This window comes from Aythya marila, assembly GCF_965140915.1.
Source record: "Aythya marila genome assembly, chromosome: 32".
NCBI classification, from domain to species: Eukaryota; Metazoa; Chordata; class Aves; order Anseriformes; family Anatidae; genus Aythya; species Aythya marila.
This window is the reverse complement of record NC_139073.1, coordinates 720,419-741,717: the sequence shown is the minus strand read 5'-3', so window position 1 is coordinate 741,717 and position 21,299 is coordinate 720,419. Positions and strand designations below refer to the sequence as shown.

The following is a 21,299-nucleotide window of genomic DNA, read 5'->3' as shown; positions in this document are numbered from 1 at the left end:
GAGGCTGCTCGCTGGAGGCTTTGCGGAGGCTCCGCCAGCTCCAAGCCTCGTCCAGCCTCCGCTGGGGAGAGCGGAGCCTTGCGCAAGGCTGCAACGCTTCCCCCTCATCCTGCCTCCGTGCGAGGCTGTGGGAGGCCGGGGGAAAACCTCGGCCCCGCTGAGCCCTCGTGGGTGGCTTTTTGGGGTCTTTAGCAGGAGCGTGGGCATGTGCCGGGGGGCGTTTTGAGCCAGAGGGTGTGTGGGGGAAAGGTTACGGCACGACACGCAGCGTGGCCACCAAACTGTGCCCAAAACAGAGGGAACCACAGCTCCGTGGTCCCCAAAAACGGAGCAACGAGCAGCTCGACGCCACGACCGCGAACCCGGAGAGCCGGAGCCGCTCCGTGTCCCCTGGCCGTGTCCCCAGGGTGCCCCAAAACTGGGTCCTGGCCACGCGTGGGATGCATCACCCCACATGGAGGATGCCAGGTCGCGCACACGGTCCCTGTCCTCCGTTACAACACAGACAACCCCCGCAGGACGCTTCGAGTGGGAGCAGGGAGGAGCCGATTTTCTTTTTTTTGGGAAGAACGGGATGGAGACCTCGGGCTTAGCGCGGTCTCCGAGGTGGGATGTGGCCAAAAGAGCTCGCTCGCTCCCACCAGCGCTCAGCCTATGCTTTCCGTGCTGGGAAAGGCCACGCTGCGCCTCCCAGCACGCGGCCCGGGGGGACCGAGCTGGGAAAGGGATCAGCGACGGGGCCGGGGGGGCCATGGAACGCCCAGCGGCGTGTGGCCAAGCACTGATCGCCGGCAACGCCGCGGCTCAGCCTCGGCTTTCCCCCAAATCCTTCCCCCTCCTCGCCTTGGCAGCTCAGCGGCTGCGCTCCTGGAGGCCCCGCTGGTGAGGCAAAGCCTCCGCTCCTCCCCGGGAGCAATCTGAAAACAGTGCCCGAAGGGGACGCGCGACCCTAAAATCTCTACAACCGCGGAGCAGTCGATGCCAGCGTGCTATGGGAGGGTGCCGAGCGCATCCAGAACTCGGCCCTTTTGGCAACGGCACAGCCAAGATCCCAAATCTGGGATCCTGCTTTGGTGAGGGGTTTGTAAGGCCCGTGGCGACTCCCCCCCGAGCCCAGCGCCGTCTTGGACCGCCGGGCGCTGCTCGGGCTCGGAGGACACGGGGTGCCGGCCACCACCCCACAGCCCGGCGTCGCCAAACGCGACCCCGGCGGGGTTCGAGGCTCTCCACGGGCGGCCCCGAGTCCCGCTCACCGGTCGAGTAGGGGTCGGGCTTGTGGTGCCGCGGCGAGGGGTGGTGCTGGATGACTTGCTGAGGTTTCGCCGGCTGCGGCGGCTGCGGCGGCGGCGGCGGCGGCGGCTGCGGGGGCGGATGCTGCTGCGGAGGCGGCTGCGGTTGGGGGATGTGGGAAGGGAAGGACATGGGCTGCATGTGCATGGGCCTCTGCTGGGGCTGGTGCTGCAGCTGCTGCACCGCGGGGTGCGCCGGAGGCTGCAGGGGAGGCTGGGGCTGCGACTGGACCTTCACTGAAGGGAGAAGAGGAGTCTGCGGCTGCACTTTCTGCAGCTGTTGAAGGTAGAGCTGCATCTGGCTGGTGCTCAGAGGCAGGCTGTGGTGAGGCGGGGGCGGCTCCTCGTCCTCCAGCAGGACCTGGGGAGGCTGGGGCAGAGGCGGCTGCGGGAGCAGAGGCTGCTGGCTGATGGCTGGCGAGACGGCCGGCGGGCGCGAAGGCTTCGGGGGCAGCGCGGCGGCGCGGTTGCTGGGTCTCGAGGGCTGCTGAGGCAGAGCGTTGTGCAAAGCTGGGGAGAGAGGGGACGAGACGGTGGCACCGCCTGCCTGGACGCGAGCGGCCTCTTCCCCGCCCGCCCTCCGGGAGAGAGCCAAGGCCGCTTCCTCGCTCCCTCCTCTTCCTCCCGCCCCAGGTTTGTGGCTATAGTGGCCAGCGCGGGGTGTCCAGCACCCAACGAGGTACCCAGCACCCAACATGGGGTGTCCAGCACCCAACAAGCTACCCGGCACCCAGTACAAGGTGCAAGCACCCAACACAGGGTGTCCAGCACCCAACGAGGGGTACCCAGCACCCAACATGGGGTGTCCAGGACCTAACAAGGTACCTGGAACCCAGTACAAGGTGCCAGCACCCAACATGGGGTGTTTAGCACTCAATACAGGGTGTCCAGCACCTGACGAGGGGTGTCCAGCACCCAACAAGGTACCGGGCACCCAGTACAAGGTGCCAGCACCCAACACAGGGTGTCCAGCACCCAACATGGGGTGTCTAGCACGCAGTGTAAGGTGTCCAGCCCTCAATACAAGTTGGCCAGCACCCAACAAGGTGACCAGCACCCAACACGGGGTGTCTGGCACCCAGTGCAAGGTACCCAACACCAACACAGGGTGTCCAGCACCCAATGCAGAGTGTCCGCCACCAAACAAAGGGTACCTAGCACCCCAAAAAAGCTGCCCAGCACCCAGTGCAAGGTGGCTGGCACCCAACACGGGGTACCTAGCACCCAACATGGGGTACCTAGCACCCAATGCGGGGTACCTAGCACCCAGCGTAGGGTACCTAGCACCCAACGTAGGATACCTGGCACTCAATGCAAGGTACCTAGCACCCAACGTAGGACACCTAGCACCCAACACAGGGTACCTAGCACCCAACGCGGGGTACCAAGCACCCAACACAGGATAGCTAGCACCCAACATGGGGTACCTAGCACCCAACACAGGGTACGTAGCACCCAACACGGGGTACCTAGCACCGAACGCAGAGTACCTAGCACCCAACATGGGGTACCTAGCACCCAACGCAGGGTACGTAGCACTCAACGCAGGTTACCTAGAACCCAATGTAGGGTACCTAGCACCCACACCATGCTCACCTGGAGGAGAGACCACCGCGTGTTGGTTCAGGTGGGGAGGAGTGCTGTGCTCAGGTGGCTGGGGAAGATGGGGCGGCATCTCCGGCTGGGGAAGATGCATGATGGGTTGAGTGAAATGTGGCATAGTGTCGAACATGTTCCCTGGGAGTGGGTGCTCCATGACGGGGACTTGCGCGGGTACGAAAGGTGGGGGGGAGGACTTCATCGGTGGCGGCGCTTGCGGAGGGACGGGCGGTGGCGGCGGCGGCTGCTGCGGCTGTAGCTGCTGCTGCGGCAGCGGCTGCGGCGGGGGCGGCGGCGGGGGCTGCTGCTGCGGCGGCGGCGGGGGCTGCTGCGGCGGCTGCTGCTGCTGCTGCTGCACCGGTGGATGGTGGTGATGGTGATGCTACAAAACAAACGCTCGTTACCCAAAAAATGCCTTGCCGGATTGGACCCCACGGCCGCGACTCGGCTGGCTGCGGGACGGCTTCCAAGCAAAGCAAAAGCCTCTCGTGCTGGAGGGCTGGAGTGTTTGAGCCAGCTTGGCAGGACACCCCGCGGCCCCACAGCTCCCCGGGGGCTCGATCCCAGCCCAGTGGGAGGGGGAGGATGCTCCGGGTCCTACCTTTTTTTGCTCTCGCCCAGAATGCCCTTTCTTCTTCAATTTTGGTGCCATTTCTGCAAAGAGAAGAAGGGACAGAGCAAATGTTAGTACCCGGTCTGTGCTGCTCCACGCGTCCACGGTGAAAGAAACAGAGCAGCCAACCCATGGCAGCGGTTTGCTATGACCCACTTAAACCCACTTAATCCCCTGAGCTGGCTTTTCCTGAGCTCCCCACTTGGGACCGGGGAGGATCGGGGTTTTCAGCATCGTGCTGCAGGACCCACACACGAACGCAACGTGATGGGAGCCTCCCTCCAGCAGCATCTCTGCCACACAGGTTTTGGCAAAGCAGCGCACGAGAGCAACGGAGCTGTGCTTGACCAGACTCAGCTATTCCAGGAATGCCGCCTCGCTCGGAGGCAGAGATAAGGAGAGAGACGCTGGAAGCACAAGGAGAGAGAAAAAAAAAAAAAAAAAAAAAGAGAGAAAAAGAACTGGAGCTAGGCAAACAGCAACCCTGCCTCCTAACCCGGAGGATTTGGGTCTGTGTGAGCGGACAAAGGGTGATCTCTCACGCCTCCTCCCTGTGCTGCACGGAGAGCCGGAGATATTTTTAAAGCACGATCATCGCAACAACTGGCCTAAGTTCGTGTACACAACCACCCTTTCCCAGGATTTCCTCTGCAAGTCCACGCCAAGAAACGGCGAAGCAACAGAAATACATTTGTCCGATATCGGGTTATCCAGCCAAAAATTCCTCGGCGGCAAATTCCAGCCTGACAGCGCTCGACTCCTTTGGCCTTATGTGGCGTTATTTCAGCCGTGCTTGGCACGGGAGGGAATTTCGACCCCAACGCCATTTCCAAAGGTGGCTTGAGACAACCCTGGCAAAATCAGCCTTGCCCGTTTTTTTTGGCTGATTTTTTAGGCTCGCCTCCTCTTCCTCTCCTGGGTTGAGGTATAGTAGAAGGCGTTTTGATGAGGGCACAAAGATCTGGGCATCATCGAACACCCAAAAGCAAAGGGAACATGCTCTGATTTTGCAGATGATGAGGCTGAAGCAAAAAAGAAATGTCAATTCGGAAAGAAAAGGAAAATCTCAGCTCAGGGCACCGACCACAGCAGAAGTGCCAGCCCCTGCTGCAGACAACGTGCCTGCAAAGAGTCCTTTGGAAGGCAAGAATTGTTTGATGTGGGTGCACGAAGGTGGCAGAGCCCCTTTGGACATCTCCACGCTTGTAGATCCAGTGGAAGGGAGCGCGTGGTGGCCATTTCCAATTCTGGGAGATTTCGCCCTCCCAGGGCAAAAAATACAGGGATGAATTCGTGGGTGGAAGCTGGTCAAAGGGAAAAGTGGCTGTGGATGCGGGGAAAAGCAAGACCAGCTGAGAAATGGGCGACTTCTGTGGATGCTCCACTTACCTAGGGCTACGCGGCCATGGGGCTGCGTGGCCAAAAGCCTCCCAGCCCCACGGCAAGCTGTGATATGGGGGGGTTGCAAGGAGCCCTGCTTCTGCCTTATCTGGGGTAAAAGCACTCGAGGGAAGGGAAAGGAATTGAAACTTGGAGGAAGGTGCAGTGCAGACTGTGGGTATCGAGGAAGAGAAGAGAAAAGCGTTGGGTGGCGTGCAACTAAGACGCGTCCTTGAAGGAGACGGGCTGGGGCTGAAAAAAGCCACACGAGCATCGTGGCAAGAGCGCTTCTCTCTAATTCGGGTTGCAGACACCAACCCACACGGCTTCGAGGCCGAAAGACGAGGAAAGAGAAAACCCCGAGGGCCAGAGGTGAGGTCAGACCAAGCGAACATGGTGAGAACGGACGGGGATCCAGCGCTGAGAAGCCGGCGCCTTTTCTCATCGCTTCTTTGGGGAGATGCTCGCGGATTTCCCCACCGTCCTGGATGCACAGAGGCTGCTCGGCGGGGAGGTTCGGTGCAGGCAGGGCGCACGGCGTTCCCGGTGTGTGCTTGTTTCTGGGCTGGGAAGCGGCGCCGGTCCCGCTCGGCGTCGCGAGCTCGCCACAATTCGATGGAAGCGTTCTCCGGCACGACGGCCAACTGCAGAGGTGCCAAAAGATCCGAGCCCTGGCTGAGGACGGGCAGCCGAGCATCCTCCACTGGCTTGGCGCAATGGCAACCGGTGGGCAACCGGCAGCGAGGCTGCGGGGGCCTCCCCAAGGGGGAAAAAAAAAAAAAAAAAAAAAAACACACAAAAAAAAGGGTTTTGTGCCCAAAAAGAGCCCTGTCCAAGCAGCTGGGAGCTTGAAGGAAAAAGAACAGCGGCAGGCCTGCCACTCTGCTTTGTGTGCGTGGGTGAAATCACCGAAAAACACAGGAATGCAGTTTCCATGATGTCATCTCAGCACGTTTGGCAGAGCAGGAGGATGGGGCTGAGCTGCTCAGCACCCAAGCGGCTCCCACGGGCGCACGCCTTCCCCGGAGGCTCTCCGGCACCTTCCCCTCTTTAGGGTTTTTTCCCTAAATTCTCCTGCTCCCACCCACGTCTGTCCTGAATAGCAAATCCCTAACGTGCGCTACCCTAGCGGCAAGACTTCCACCTCCACGTAAAATAGTTAAAAACTACGATTCCAGGATTATACAAAAGGTGCATTTTTTCTGGAACAAGCCAAACACTTTATTGATTTTATTATTTAGAAACAGAACGAAACGAACAAAAAAAAACTATACATTTTTTTTTTCTTTTCTTTTTGGAAGGAGGTTGTGGTTACATGGCTGTTATAATCCAAAAGCATGCAGACAAGATATAAAAATAAACAGATTTGTATAAAGTAATTCTTTGTAGCAGATAAAACACTAACTGGAAGAAATCTGAATAAAAACGGTACGAAAACAGTCCATTCTTGGTCAAATCCATTCCAACTTTCAAACAGTTCACACTGGTGCAATTCGAGAGAGCTAGAGTTACAAGTTTGCTGAAGAAACATGCAGTTATACATTCCAATAAAAGAGCACAATCCCACCCCCCCTGCGCCTCGCAGGGAAATAACACGCGGCAGAACAAACGGCTCAGCCGGGAAGAACATTTTAACAAATGGCTAAAAGAGACCCGAATTTAAGGAAAACGGCACGAGAAACAACTTGGGAATAGGCTATTGCTTATCAAAAGAGCTGCTCCTGGATAGAAAAGCTGACTCAAAGAGTTTTTGGGACCACGGGGCTGGTTGTGGCCCCGCCGAGGGGTCCTGGCATCGGGTCTGGGTGGTTTTTTAGCACCAGAGGTGAAAACCTGAGCCTGGGTTTCCCCCTTCCAGCCTCCCAGCCGCAGCAAAGCCCGTGAGCTCCTAAAAAAGGCAGGAATCTTTTCTGGGAAAAGCAGGGGGATTTGGGGTTCTGGGGGAGAGCAGGAGCTGCGGGATCAGCAAACGAGGCTGAAATGCACCCGAAGCTCTCTGCCCTCTGCCATCCAGGCAAAACCAGCGCGATAGAAGCATGGGAAGGGCTCGTGGTGCCAAAATGAGCGGCACCCAGCTGGATCACCCAAGAAACAGCCCAGGAAAGGGGGCAGAAAGAAGCAAATCCTAAAAACACGCTTCGAACAACCAACGGTTCGGCCATGGCAGCACCAGCCCTCTCTCGAGGCCACAGAATGGGTCCAGAGTTAAATAAAAACTCGCTCGAGTCAATAAAAGTTACCCTGAGTAAGCAGGAGAGCATCACGGAGGACACCAAGACTAACTTTGTGACTACAAAACCCGAGCCACTGGCAGCGGTGAGATGCCGCGCTGCCTCGTCACACCGCCTAACGTCAGCTCCTCTCTTCCCAAAGGCAGAAACAGCCCCAAGCACGGGCTTGCAGAAAGCCCAAAAACGGCTTTTCTCCCATTTCACAGCCCGGTTTTTGATTCCTTACTAACAAACTGCCTGCACCAGCCCTGGGTTGAACACCGCTGCCACTGCACCTGTGCCTTAAGCGAAGCCTTCACGCACCTACACGCTTGGATCTCGTTCAAAACTCGCTAAAACAGGGAGATTTGGGGAAAAAAAAACAACAACAAAAGCCACAAACACGAAACCCAAGAGGCCGTTCCTGCTACCTGAGAGGTGTAAAAGCCAACGCTGCTTTCCTCAAAAGCTCGGGGTCGTTTGCATGCACCTGGGCGCTAATTACGACGAGTTAGACTGGAATAACCCTCTCGTTCTGCACCGCTGGTTTCGCAGGGCTTAAGGCAAAGGCTGCTCGCTCTCGTCTCCTACACGACAAAGCCTGTATTTATTTTGCTTTTCCCCCCCCTTTGAAGCCTCCTGCTTTCAGAGTATCACCATACCTGCGGGTTTAGAGGAGGAGAGCAACGCTCCCGACTTAAATAAACACAACACGCTCTGCTGGCAACTGAACCGAGGGCTGGAGACATTGCTCGTAAGTGAGCAGGAGGAAAAGGATCCAAGAAAAAACAAGGATCCATGGAAAAAAGGATCCACGAACAAAGGACCCACGTCTTACGAGCTCTGGGCCGCAAAAAGCAAGAGGCAGCTCGTGGGAGAGCGCTGCCCGACAGCAAAGCTGCGTGTAGCTTCAAAGCAACTCGACAGCGTTCGCAGTTAATTGCAGTTAATTCTCATTGATGGCTTGATGGCATCTAGTTCTGCTTGCACCCGTGAGCACAGCCTGCCCGGCTTTTTTCTCAAAGCAAGAGCAAACCGAGGTAAAACAGAAGTCGTGCATCAGCATGCGTCAGGTTTGAACATCCCCAACGCCTGCTGCGCAAAACCCACGGCGGGATCCCACCGGGCAACAGCTCGGCAGCCAAATGAAGTGGGCAGAGAAAAAAAAAAAGACACAGAAAAGCTGGTGAGATGCCTGACCCTAACTCAAATCGGAGAGCAAACAAAGTGGCAAACCCAATTCTCCACCTCCCCAGTTTTCAAAAGGGGGATGGGGATAAATACAGGAATATTTAACAGCAAAAAGGAACGGGCTCATCCTGCTCCAAGGTCCAGAGGGACTGGGGACGAGGACAGGGCTGTGATGTCACTGAAAGCACGACATCAGAAGCGTGCAGCCCCCCCCCCAGCAATTAAACAGGGCCCCGGTAATTAGAGGGAACGAAGCGGCTCTGCAGGCACCCAGCCACGCTGCCAGCGAGGGCTTTCGGCAGCTCGTGGTGTTGGATCGGGAGGGGAGGCTTGGCTTTTTTAGGAAAGCAAAGCCCCGTTGGCTGTAAATTACTAAAAAAAAAAAAAGGAGTTTAATCATCATCTGTTTGCCACATCACATCATTGATGCAGTTCTCTTCTAAATCCAAAGGTTTGGGCTTCTACCTGCAAACTGTTTTCTCCCTCTCTGCATCTATGGCCCCGTCACCAGGCACGGTTTGGGAGAAAAAAGAGCATTTTCAGTTTCATCAGAGGCCGGTTTTGTCAGCTGGAGCGGACTTGGGGCTGCGGAAGGCTTTGATGCTGTTACACAAGCGCAGCTCCCAATTATCTCCACCTAATTCCTTTAGCGGGGAGGGCTGGGCACTGTTTTGGTACCGAATTTCCAACCAGCACCACGTCGCCCTCGTCAGATTTGTCTCCACGGGCGATTTTTTTGGTTCCACGTTTCATTTGGAAACGGGACCGGCACCCCGGGTTCAGGTGGGGTCGGCCACTTAACGGCCCCTGATGAAACTTTGGGTCTAGTGGGAGGTGTCCCTGCCCACGGTGGGGGGCTGGAACCCGATGGTTTTTAAGATCCCCTTTTAACCCCAACCACGCTGCAGCTCTAGGACCCGAGACGGCGAGCGGCGTCCTTGGGAGGGCCGCGTGGAGATGCCACCTCCGGGAGAAAAGCACTCGCTTCTGCTTCGGTCTATTCCATCACGAGCCCTCTGGACCCTAAGAATTATTAAAATCGCTTCGTTTAGAGCTCTGCCTGTCCCCTCCAGTGCCTGCTCGCAGCAAAACACGGCCCTTTCAGAGCTCTTGTCCCACCTGGGACTGCAGACAAGCTTAGCCACGCGGCCCTCGGGAACACGCGCGGTGCCCAACACGGCCAGGGGGGGTCCAAGCCCCTGGCAAAGCCACGCAGGGCTGCAGGCAGGAGGAAATCAATGGAAATAGGTGGCCCGAGCATTTTCTACGAGCACAAACACGGCCGGTTTGTTTCACTGCTTTGCCAAGGAGCACGGGTCACCCTTCCCCTCTGGGAATTTGTCACCGACAGATTTAACCTTCCAATCGCCATCTACGAGTTAGTCCAATGCAACAAAACCTTGCAAGTTCCTCAAAAAAAAAATAAATAAATCCACGCAGATCCTACTAAAAATACATGGAAGTAGGCAAAAGCATGCAACCTCCATATGTCACGTTAAAAGATAGCACACTCCAGCATGATCCCAGACGCACACATCCTTAAAAACTGAAGCATTTACGGGAACTGATGCCAGCTTGGCTCCAACACAAGTCCAATCAATCCCAGCTGCTGCGTTTTTGGAGGAGAAAGGAAGAGAGAGAGGAGCCTTCTGACAGCTCTCAGGCCCTGCTGGTTTCAGAGCTGCAGATCCGCGAGCCTCCAGCCCGTGCATTTCTTTTCTCCTCCTACCAAAAGAACGCGAGGCTGAAGGCTGGCAGGATGGCGAGAGGATTTCTGCTCGGTTCTGGTGCCGTTTGTGCCACGGAGCCAGCCCTGCTCTGAAAGAGGAGGCAGGGTATCTCCTGCCTCGTGCACCTCCTGGCCGTGCAGAAGCCTTTCTGCTGACCTGCGCGCTGGGAAGAGCCCGGGGACACCTCTGGAGGCCAAGCTGGGTTAGCAGCTAGAGGGGGAAAGAGCTTTAGTCGACCGCACGGCTTTGCTGACGTAAAAGCAAGCAGGGAACATCAGCAAGAGATGTTAGAGGAAAGAGCAACGCTTCACGAGAGGGCGAGGGCAGCCTCGTCCGAGCCCAAACGACGAAAGGCTGAGGTCGTACCAAGGCAGAAGCACAGAGCTACGCAGAGCGGACGCTGCCCTGGAAGTTTTTACCCTACTTTTTCTACACAGACCTGCCCGACGCCGTAAAAAAAGGCTCTTCTACACAAATAATGCACGTCTCCCAAGCCTTTCTCCAGCGCACTGCTCTGTTGCACAAGCGTTCCTGGTGAGAACGCCTCGTGCCTCCCGCGAGGACAATAGAGCGGCTTTCTAAAAATACAAATCTAGGTCATCAGCCAGACAAAGAGCTACCTTGGCACATGCCGCAGTTTGGCTCCTGCGCCCACATCCAACTTGAGAAAGGAAAGCTTATGAAAATATCTCGTAGCGCTCGAGAACTGCCAGAGACAACAGCACTACTGCCAAGTTGTACACGGAGGGCCCGAGACGGGCAACATGCAGCATCTCCGCTGGGTACATTGGTTTGATTACAAAGACAAAAAATTAAAGACCAAGCCGGTAATGAAAACATATTTATTTATACAGAAAACAGGTATAGGACTGAGTCTTTAAATAAGCTGCATCTAACCTGTTTCTGAATCTTCACTGTCGGAGGAGCTCGACTCGCTGGTGCTCTCAGACTCTGAGGACGAGAACCCCTTCATTTTAGAGGAACCAGCAATTACATCCACTTTTTCTGCTGCAACAAGACAACAGTACAAGAGCGTCAGAAGGAGAAGCAGCCCCCCAAGAACCCTGCCTCCTGCTGCGTGCTCCTCCCTGACCGCTGTGTGGCAAACCCCCTTGGTTTTGCTGCGCTTATTCCCACCTCTGACTTGCAATAGCCGGGCTGCAGCAGGCCCTTGGAGGTTTTAAAAGGGGCAGAAAATGATGGGGGTTTCCCCTCCCACCGCGTCAGGCCAGGGTTGCTGCTGAACCCAGGCTCCTCTCTGCTGCTCGCGGCCACCCCGAGCTCGCTGTGCCAAGCAGCAGGGGGTTCTTGCTGCTGAAAATTCACTTTTTTTTTCTTTTTTTTTAAGCTGCATCACCTTCCTGGCCCAGGTAGGCAGCTGGACAGGTGGCTGAGGCAGTGGGAAGTAGGCAGCTGCCTATTTTAATAGCTCAAACCCCAATAAAAACGGGGTGCTACAGCTGAAGAGCCCTCGGGCCCTGCTGTACCTCTTTACAACTTGCTAAACCAGAATAAAACTATCTAAATGTTTTAATCGGGTGCAAGAGCATGAAGCAAGCTCCCAAGGTTTGGGTAGGTTTGTTTTCCACTCTGGTTTATTGCACACTGTGATTCCTCCCCCCTCCGTTTGCCCATGGGCAACTAGAAGATTCCTTTCAAATCCCCCAAGATTTCATTCCAGTAACCAAAATGCTTATCAGTTCCTCAGCCGTGAATAAACGAGGATGTTGAAAAGGGGAATAAAAAGGCTGGCAGAGAGGAGGGGTGAGGTCGGGAGCCTCAGCCCCAAGAGCAGGCAGCTCAGAGCGAGCCCTGTGCCCTGCAGGGCTTCGTGGTCCCCCCACCTGCCTCCACTCCCCTGCCCCACCACGAGGCTGCTGCTCGTCAGAAAGAGCACCTGTGGTTTTTATAAAAAAACAGCCTGCCTCGGGCTGAAACGGCAGGTGCCGTTCCACCCAACTGGCAGCACGTTGCACGCTTCGTATCGGTAGGATTTGGAAGAAAATATTTACGTTAGAGGGAGGCCGAGGATCAGCAGCCTCGTGTCAGAGCAGCTGGATTCAGGTCCAGCAGCGGGATTTAACAGACACGCTGTGGTGGCACTGCTCGTTTTCCAAGAGAAGTAGAAGCTCCTCTCTTTCACTGAGCAAGGATATAAAATGCCTAAAAACCAGCATTTTAGCATAAAAACCAACATCTCTCTCTGCAAATCTGTCACCCGGCTGGGAATACCCGGCTGGAACACGAGGGGAACAGCTTTGAGGCTGACAGGTACCTTGAGGTTTCCTCTTCTTCCGTAAACACGATGTCACGTATCTCTCCAGCTCCCGTAACGTGGAGGGTTTCAATGTCTCAAAGTCAATTTCAATCTCATCGGGATTGGAGTTTTTAAGCGAGGGTTCTCTTGACTGGATGATATGGACAACTCGGCCCAGTTTCTCACCAGGGAGTTTGTTAATGTCCAGGCTCAGCTGCCTCTTCTCCTCATAGGACATTGGCTTACACTTCTCCTCCTCCTCAGACTCGTAGGCTGGAGGGGGCTTGCTGTTCTTCACCGTCACAGGCTCCTTCTTACTACTTAAGAATAATTATAAAATGTTATTACAGAGCACATCAAAACACAGAGACGTTTCACAAAGCAGCTGCTTGGCTCTAACATCACGTAACAACCACGTCGCTCGGATTTTACAACTACTGCTGCGGCATCAAACAGAGAACAAACCAGGCACGAGGTGCAGGAGGGAGCTCTCTGCACGTCTCCTTTCAATCCTAAAGAGCATCCTCTTATTTTCCAGCCCAGCCACGAGGCTGGATGCGGGATGCTTAGCCTGCTACCCCTTGGGCATCCAAGTCTGAGCTACCCATCCAATGTTCCCTCAACTTAGACAGAAATGAGCAGCTCCAGAGGTTAATTCTTCACATCTCCGTTCGGACGAAAGCCCAACTGATGCTGCACATTTCCCTGCAGGAAAGGCTTCTGCTGCGTGGAATCTGACACCACAGCAGCACTTGGGCAGCACAATCTCCCTGTAGGCTGCACGCAGGCAGAAGCAGAAGCCAGCATCCGTAAGGAAACATGTTCACAAGAAGCAACAACTCCTTAATTTCATCCCGTTTCAGCTAAATATGCCAAACTCCTCCTTTTCACCCAGGTTTCAATACCGAGGCACAACATCCCCATCCCGTTCAAGCAGCAGATACTCGGCTCTTGGCACCTTACCTCTTTGTTCAAAACCTCCAGCTCCAACAAAAGGAAGGGGCAGGAAAACTACAGAACGCAGGGCGCTGAGATGCAGCGGCCCGACTCTGCGGGGTTTCCTCTCCCGTACTTAACGTGCTAAAAGCAGCCCGAGCAGGCAGACACCGATACACAGCAGCACGAGCAGGTGCTGCTGCTGAACTCGTGCCCGCGACGCAAAGCGATCGCACCAGCACGAAGGCGAGGGGCCTTGCTGCGAGCCAGCCCTACCAAAGGCACAGGAGTTACTTTTCAAGAATCCTGCGTGTAAGAAAGTTAATTATCAGAAAAAAAAAAACAAAACAAGTGTCATGCTCCTCAGCGCAACAAAACATGATGGGACACAAACAGGGCTGACCTGGAGGTACTGCTGTTGCTGTTACTTTTCTTAGCTTTCTTGGGTGGTGGTTCCTTGGCTTTACTTTTCTTGCTGTCTTCCAGTTCTTCCTTCTTTTTGTGCTTCTCCTTCTTCTTTTCCTTCTTGTCTTTCTCCTTCTTCTTTGGTTTGTTTTGCTGTGGCTGGGACAGGGCTGCAAGCTGTTCATGCACTGCTTTAAGCTGAGAGGCAGACACACAAAGATCAAGATACTTTTGCCCAGCACCTCCTTCTCTCCAAATTAATCACCTCTCTCTCTCTTTTCTCCATCTTCCTCTACCGCCTGTGCTTTCTTATCTTTTACTACTAACTAGGTCACTTCTTCCAGCTTTTCAGCACCCTGATTTTTGTATATTTAAGTGTCGTGACCTCTGCAACAGGAAGGAGGCAATCTTTTTATAGAGCCTGGCACAGCTTTTCTCCCCGTTAGGGCAGAAGTGGGCCGCTCACTTCCTCAGCACCACTCAACGCTTTTACTTCCCAGTGCCAACAACGTCACGAACTGGAAGGACGCAAGCTGGAGCTGCCTGCTCTTTATCTCACGGCCTTCCCCCGCAGAGTGTCAGCTGGCCACAGCAGATAAATCCTCCTCCTGAGGGCTCAGGCAGCCCTGAAGGCGTTCAGCCCATTTCTACAGCAGCACCTGACCTCAGACAGCGAGCTCCTGCAGCCGGGGACTATTTTGTGCAGCTGTGGAGAGCCCTGGGAGGACAGCTCTGAACTGCACCCACTGCTTCGTACTCCACCAGCCCTTTACAGCTCGTAGAGCACTTTACAGCTGACACTCACTATCAGACAGCAGTCCTGAGGCTGTGAGCTAAATAAAACAAGCTGCCTGAGGCAGTTGAGGTGAAGAAAGAAACCCCAGGTGCCCCGGGACGGACACGGTACCTGCTCCTGGAGTTCTGCTAACCGCTGAGCTCGCTCTTCCTCGGAGTCATCCGACGAGCTGTCGCTGTCCGAGGAGCTATCACTGCTGCTATCGCTAGAGGAAGGGGGAGCCACCTTGGTTGGAGGTGGCACCACCACGGGAGAAGAGGCTGGAATCACAGGTTCTTCTGGTTCGTCTGGCATCTTAGCGAAGCGCATCTCAAATACGTCCTGAAAAGAAGATGGAAAAAATCAGGCAGGGTTTGGCAGAGCACCGTGCTCCTACCGAAGGCAGTTAGCATCTCCAGGGTGTTCCCTACATACCTGTGGTCTCTATGCGAGCAACAAACTCACACACACACAGTCCCGTCTGTTGCAGACAACATCGCTTCCTCAACACTTCAAGTCTGCCCTTCGAGTCTGGTTGGAATTTTGACTGTATCCAGGATGGTTTGGGGGAAAAGTTTCCCGGCAAGAAAGGCAAAGATTCATTTTCAAAGCTGCAACGCTGCCGAGCTCAGCTCCAGCGCTGCCACTTATTCCCTCTCCTTTTCAGCCCAGACACAGGCTGGATTTCCTAAGTGAAACTGCTGCTGCCCGTTCTCCTATGGCCGTGCCGCAAAAACCACCTCGATTTAATCAAACCCTTGTGCAAACACTTCCCCATTATCCTCAGGAGTACGAAGCCAGGTTATTTTCACCGCTACCCCACGGCTGGGAAAGTCGTTTTGCTCTAAAGCCCGATTAAGATCCGCTTTAATTTAAACCAAAGACAAGCCAGCGAGATAAGGAGTGAAAGGCTGATTGTGTTTCTTATCGAGGCAGTTCCAGTGAAAGGCTGTGTGTGCTCACGCCGTTTCGCTCCCGGTACCCGAGGTGAAGCCATCGGTGATCCCTTAGGGACCGGGGCCACAGCAGGAGGCAGGAACCAGTTGTGGGTGCTGCTCCCACTGCAGCAGGGTCTTCTCTGTCCCATCCTACACCCACACCGCTCCCAGTCTTGTTTTCTCGTCGAGTTTCCCAGAACAAGTGCCACCTGGGTTAGATTTTAATCTGGATGCCACGCTTCCAGCCAAGGTTGTGATCCCTGAGTTGTTTCACATCAATCTGACTGTTTCGTACACGCCCACGCTGCCAAAGCAACTGAAAAAGAGCTGGTTTTGACCCTGGGTGCTCCCCTCGACGGGGCAGGTTTCCACCTGAACTGCCTAGTGATGGGAGAAGCACTTGCAGAAAAAATGCCACATTTTGGGCAAGTGAGACCTGAAAATGGGCTCAGCTCCCCTGCTTTTACTTATTTAGAAGCCAGGCAGCTCCGCAAGAGCTCTGCTGGTCACTCCAGGCTCCTTCTGGAGCCCCCCAAGGAGAAGAGGAGCTCCCGGGAGGGGATCCAGCTGAGCCTCGGGGCTTTGCAGGGAGCGATGCTGAGCTGGGAAGCAGAGGAGCCAACGAAGCAGCTTCGGGAACTCGTTTTTTTTCCCCGTTTTTATGTAGGAAGGAAAGGAGGCGACATTCTCCGTGTCCTGGGTGCGTGGCGCCGAGCAGGAACCCGCCACCCAAGGTCCACGGCTTCCTTCTACGCCCCAGCAGACCATAAACATTAGCTGCACGCAAATCGATGCAGATTTCTGGGACTTATTAAAAACCCTCTAGCAAGTCAAACGCCCGGTGACATCAAATCCACCGCTCCAACGCCGAGCTGACTTTAAGCACAAGGACTCCAGCGCTTTGCAAAGCAGCTATTAAGCACACCCACGGACCTGTGACACCTTTGAACAGGAGATGTTTTTCCACCAAGCCCACTGAGCGCAGACAACAAGTGGATTCCCTCTCCCTGCAGCCCACACCTGAGCGCATGAGATGCTCGCACACGAGGAGCAACCTTCTTCAGCCCCGAGGCTTCCAAGACTTTCAGGTCAGGCTCGTCCTCACTGTTCGTTTAAGGACCTGGTGGTGCTTAAAGCTGGCTCAGCATTTCCCTGAGCTCCTTTGTTCGTCCCTCCTTCTTCATTTTGTGCAGGTGGAGCGCTGCTGGGAGGCATTTCTCCGTCCTGAACCTCCTGTGCCTCTGTTTAGTGCATGCTTTGGGCGCTGCAGATGTTGTTTCGCTGCTTCCATCTACTGGCAGAAATGCCAAATTCTCTTCTCTGCTCCCACAAAAGGAGCCAGCAAGGCTGGAAGGGGAAGGAATTGCTTCCCTTGCTGCACTGCAAGCACAAAGTGCTGCGGAGCACACAGTCGAGGAAAAGGAGAGCTTTTAGATGGCTTGCAGCACGACAGAGGCGTGTGAGAGTGCTTGTCACTTCCCTCCCCCTGCAACGAGCTGCAGTGCTTCAAGGCGCTGAGTCACTGCACTTAATGTGTGTTTACAAACTAATTACTGCTTGCCATGAACCAGAAAGTCCGGTGCTTCGTTACCGCCGGCAGCCAATGCTAAAACACTGCTCACATACAATTTCTGAACTCTTTAGGGTCAGGAATAAGAACTTCCCAGCTCTTTTTGCCTGTCTAGTTTTCCATTTAACACTCAGGAAGGTTGATCTGAAATCCAGTTGAGCAAAGTTAAAAACCATCAATCAGTTCAGAAGCACTTGGGTTATGAAAAGCCCTCAGCGTTTGGAAAACCCCCTAGCACTCCTAATGAGGAAGCAAGTAACAGCCTAATTAATGTCTTTGTGATCAGGGATTCTTACTGCCATGCAAATCCCCGGTGCCACCGGCCTGTCCTCGCTTGGACAAACATCAACCAGGACAAAGGCGGTGCCTGGGGCTGTGACTGCAGGCAGAGGGATTTGTTTTGGCCCCCTCGGCTGCTTAATGCACAATTCCCAGCTCCACGCTCAAGTGGCACAACCACCGCGAGGGAGCTCGAGCTCCTGTTCACACCAAAATTCCTCGAAAATCAGCTTCCAAGCAGAAAGTGGGAACAGAGAGATTCGGACAGGGTTAATTCAGAGGCTGATGCAAGGACAGGTAAATAGCTCGAGTGGGCAGAACCAGGGCTATCTGTTAAGCAACGCCCGGCGCTCCTGGCTGATGGTAACTCACTAACCCGTGCCCAGACTTGCATCCTCAGCCCGGTTTCCAAACCTCAGCAGTGCTCCAGAAACCTCGCTCACTTGTTTGGCTCCTTTCCACCCGAAATGAGTTCTCCGCACAGGGTGCAGGCGAAGGGAGAGCTGCTAGCCCAGCTGCCTGAGCTTTGGCACCCACCCCTATCGCAACAGGAGCTCCAAGAGCCACAAACACCAGTGAGGAGTTCTCCTGAAATCCACTTTTGGGGATTTACACACAGCCACACAAGGAGGGTGAAAAGACAAGCTATTAACCCCGAGGGAATGCAAGGAGCTGAAGTAACCGGCTCCGACCTGCAGAACATAAAAATCAGCTTTACAAAGCAGCCACGGGGACATTTTCCCTGTTGGCCACCACCACACGGTCGTGGCGTTGCATTCAAAAAGCAAGATTTTCATCTTTGCGTTGGGAAAAGAGTTTCCCAAGTGGCTCCAGGCAGGGATGGGCTCCTGAGCCTGCCCGCGGGGCTGCCTCAGGTGAATAAAATCCCGGTTGCAAAGAGCTTAATGTGTCCTTTATTGCCTCCACGGGGTATCACCTGGCAGTGTCGGCTGCTGAGGACTTTCCCCATAGGACGGGGTGAGAGAAAGAAAAGTCTCAAGTTTCTGCGCAGCTCTTTACAGCTCTGCAGCCTGCGACAACAGTGACCAGAATTTCAGATCAGATCTGGCCGGTTCCTTCTGCTGCTGGTTAGAAAACGCTTTAGGACGCCACTTGAAGTGGCTGTGAAGTACTTTGCCAGACCAAAACAAGAGAATGAGTGGCCAGAGGGCGAGCATCGTGTTTTTCAGCCGTCTACCAACCACAGAATCCAAAGGGGGAAAAAAAACACACCACCAACAGATGCTGAATGCTACAAATTTCACATCAGAAGCGTGCTGAAACACACATTTAACTCCGTGTATGTTTATCTCAAATTCAACCAGCCCAGAGCTGATTTTACAGAAGCATCATGAGGGAATATTGACCCTAAACTTGATGAAACCTCTCAGGGGCCAACCAATTCCCAGGGATTTCTAGTGATTTTACGATTTCCTGACGGCCGCCGTGCCATGAAGAGGAGAGAAAAGGCTGCTCCAGTGTGAAGTGTGAAAGGTTTGGGAACATCCCCATTAAAATCTAGATGTTAGCCTTGGGCACCGGACACAGGAGTTTACACAGAGCCAGGAACAATCTGGAAGCATTCTTCTCCTATTACTTCCTCTAGAAACTACTCTGTAATCATTACAGACCCAGCCCAAAGCTATTAATATCCAGTTTCTACTTTTTTTTTTTTCCTCTCCCTGAATCTCATGTCCTTCAAGTTTTTCCCAGCTCTGGCGTTTTCTGATGTAAATCAGATCCCTGCTTTCTGAAGCTTAAAAGCAAGCCACGCTGTTTTTTTGTTTTGTTTTGTTTTGTTTTTTTCCTCCTTTCATACAGCGAGACCCCAACGCCTTGTCATTCAAATAGTCCCTCCGCTCCATTCAGCTCGAGTTCAGCTTTTCTTGTGCAGGGATGGCAAGAACTGTAAACAGCAAAAATCTCCGCAGGGCTTTTTCTGATGACGCTGTGTTATCTTGCTAAGAAAGAAGCCGGTGCTTTGTGCCCTTCCATGCTGAAGCTGCTGCTGAATCCTTCCAGTAAGCCCCACGGTGATGATGAGCACGTGAACAAAGCCTCCCAGCAGCATTAGCCCTGGTGTCCTTGCACGCTTCTCATCTCATCCAGCCAGGACCTTGTGTGCTGTGAACAAGCCCCGCTGAGCCCATCCTGCATCCCCCTCCTGCTACAGGCACGTGTTTCCACGCAGCTTTTGGGAGGTTTCTGCACCTGAATGCCTCTTGCTGCTCAGTTTGGGTCGGGTTTAACACGCTGAAGTTATGCAGGAGGGACCAAGAGACAGACAGCAGGAAGTTTTAGGAAACGAAAGCTGTACCCACAACCCTCAGAAAGCAAAAACGGGGGAGAAACCAGCATTTAAGTGAAAGACCTGCCTGAAAACAGAGAGACAGGAAATCCCCACGTGTTTCTCAGTGAAAGCTGTCGAAATGCTTGGGTTAAACATGCAAAGCAGGAGTGGCCGAGGGCTCTCAGTGAAGAACCACTGCTAAGAGAAGCTTTTGCACAGCTCCTGAAAAGAGCCTGGGGTCGCTCAGACCCGCGGGAGCGACGTGCTTCTGAACTGAAGTGAAACAAGGGAACCCAGATTGTTGTTTTTTTTTGAATAGCAGTTTTTGCATCAAGCAAAAACATCGCTTAATGCACGTGGCTTCTTTTTCAGCTACACCATTCATTACAAATGTTGCAGGAGCAAGTGGAGTATAAAACTTCACTGTAAGGATGATCAAAAAGGTGCCTACAACGACTGCACCAAGAAGGGGGTACGATCCCTATTTTCTCTACAGGTTTCTCGAGGAGGAAAGACACGTTTCAGAGCCTTACTCTTCTTCCCACTCCTTTATCAAAAAGAGAAGAGGACAAGAAAAAGATGCTACGAAACAAAATAGTTTAATGAGGCAACTACAAATCGGGCTGAGTCAGCCCACTCCTATCGCTTCCACAGCGAGATTTGCTTACCATGCTGGCATTTCTTTATGTTTTTTGTTATTTTATGCTGTTTCTTTATGTTTTTGGGAGATGATGCACCAATTGTGCCAGAGCAATTAGGAAAGGAAGACGCAGGCAATCATTGGGAACTGAAGGTGGCCGTGCGACGCGGTTCTTACCTGCAGCTTCCGTGCCATCGCCACCACCTCGTGATCGGCGGGGTTGTACTTGTAGCAGTTGGAAAACATCAATCGCACGTCGGCTGCAAATTCCTGAGCATCTCTGTATTCCCGGTTCTCCAGTTTAGACTAGAAAGGAGGGGAGAAAAAGGAACTTTCAGCTATTAAGGGCGTAAATGCAATAAGCCAATTAAGTGAACGCACACAGCACCGTGGCACCCGTGGAGGCTCGGGAAGCCCAAGCCTCTCCCTGCACTGGGACAAATAAGGAAGAATCGCACCAGGTTGACAAAAAAAAAGGAGCAGACTGGGGGCATCTTTAAGGATAACTCAGGGTGTGTTCAAGAGGGGACGATGTGCCCTTCAGGCCCCCTTCAGATGACAACGAATGCTGGTGCTGGATGTATCAGAGAAGCAGTGCTCGCAGCCAGGATCACCCACTGAACCCTGACACTGTCTGGCCTACGGGCACTAAACCTCCACGCACACCCCCAAGGCCATTTATTAGCAAAAAACAGCTCTGCTCAGATGGATTCCCTGGGAGGAAGAGCTGGTTGTGCTCAAGAGCCAGCTGAAAAAGGAGCTTTGATCGAGGCTAAGACTCAGCGGACAGGATTCAATTGCCTTGCCTACTTTTTGGGGTTCCCAAGCTTGCCATCTAGCCTCCCTACCCTGGAAGAAAGCCGACCTCTGCAGAGTGGGATGCCGACACCTGACCTAGGAGGAACCAGATCTGCTCTAATGCCTCTGACAGAGGCTGAAATGATGGTGCTGCATCCAGCCGGGAGCACTGGGCGACGCCAGCTGAGCACGGAGGCTTCCCATGCCCCGCGCAGATCTCACGCACTCTCTGGGAAAGAGGAGCTGAACTTGAAAACAAGCAAACGGAGAAAGCCGAGCAGCTGTCTCGGTGATGTCTGCCAAGGGTGAGCTCAGACAGGCGCAGGGCGATACCACCAGCGCTCTGTTTGCAGCGCTGGGGGGTTCTGCAAGGCAGCCCTGCAGCCTGCTGTCCATCAG

The 21,299-nt window shown here is 54.1% G+C and overlaps 1 protein-coding gene across 6 annotated transcripts in view; it reads right to left on the bottom strand.

The window, feature by feature from the left end:
* Positions 1-21,299, bottom strand: part of BRD4 (bromodomain containing 4) — a 59,926-nt gene that overhangs the window by 4,167 nt on the left and 34,460 nt on the right. For 4 of the 6 annotated variants that reach the window (XM_082781802.1, XM_082781800.1, XM_082781799.1 and 1 more), the window contains 8 exons: positions 20,280-20,408; positions 14,518-14,727; positions 13,609-13,808; positions 12,288-12,589; positions 10,910-11,020; positions 3,490-3,542; positions 2,886-3,270; positions 1,254-1,799 (listed from right to left, as the gene is read on the bottom strand). In XM_082781802.1, the coding sequence (XP_082637928.1) occupies positions 1,254-1,799; positions 2,886-3,270; positions 3,490-3,542; positions 10,910-11,020; positions 12,288-12,589; positions 13,609-13,808; positions 14,518-14,727; positions 20,280-20,408 (1,936 nt within the window). The remainder of the gene's footprint in view (positions 1-1,253; positions 1,800-2,885; positions 3,271-3,489; positions 3,543-10,909; positions 11,021-12,287; positions 12,590-13,608; positions 13,809-14,517; positions 14,728-20,279; positions 20,409-21,299) is intronic. The other 2 variants (XM_082781798.1, XM_082781803.1) reach the window with 2 other exon arrangements.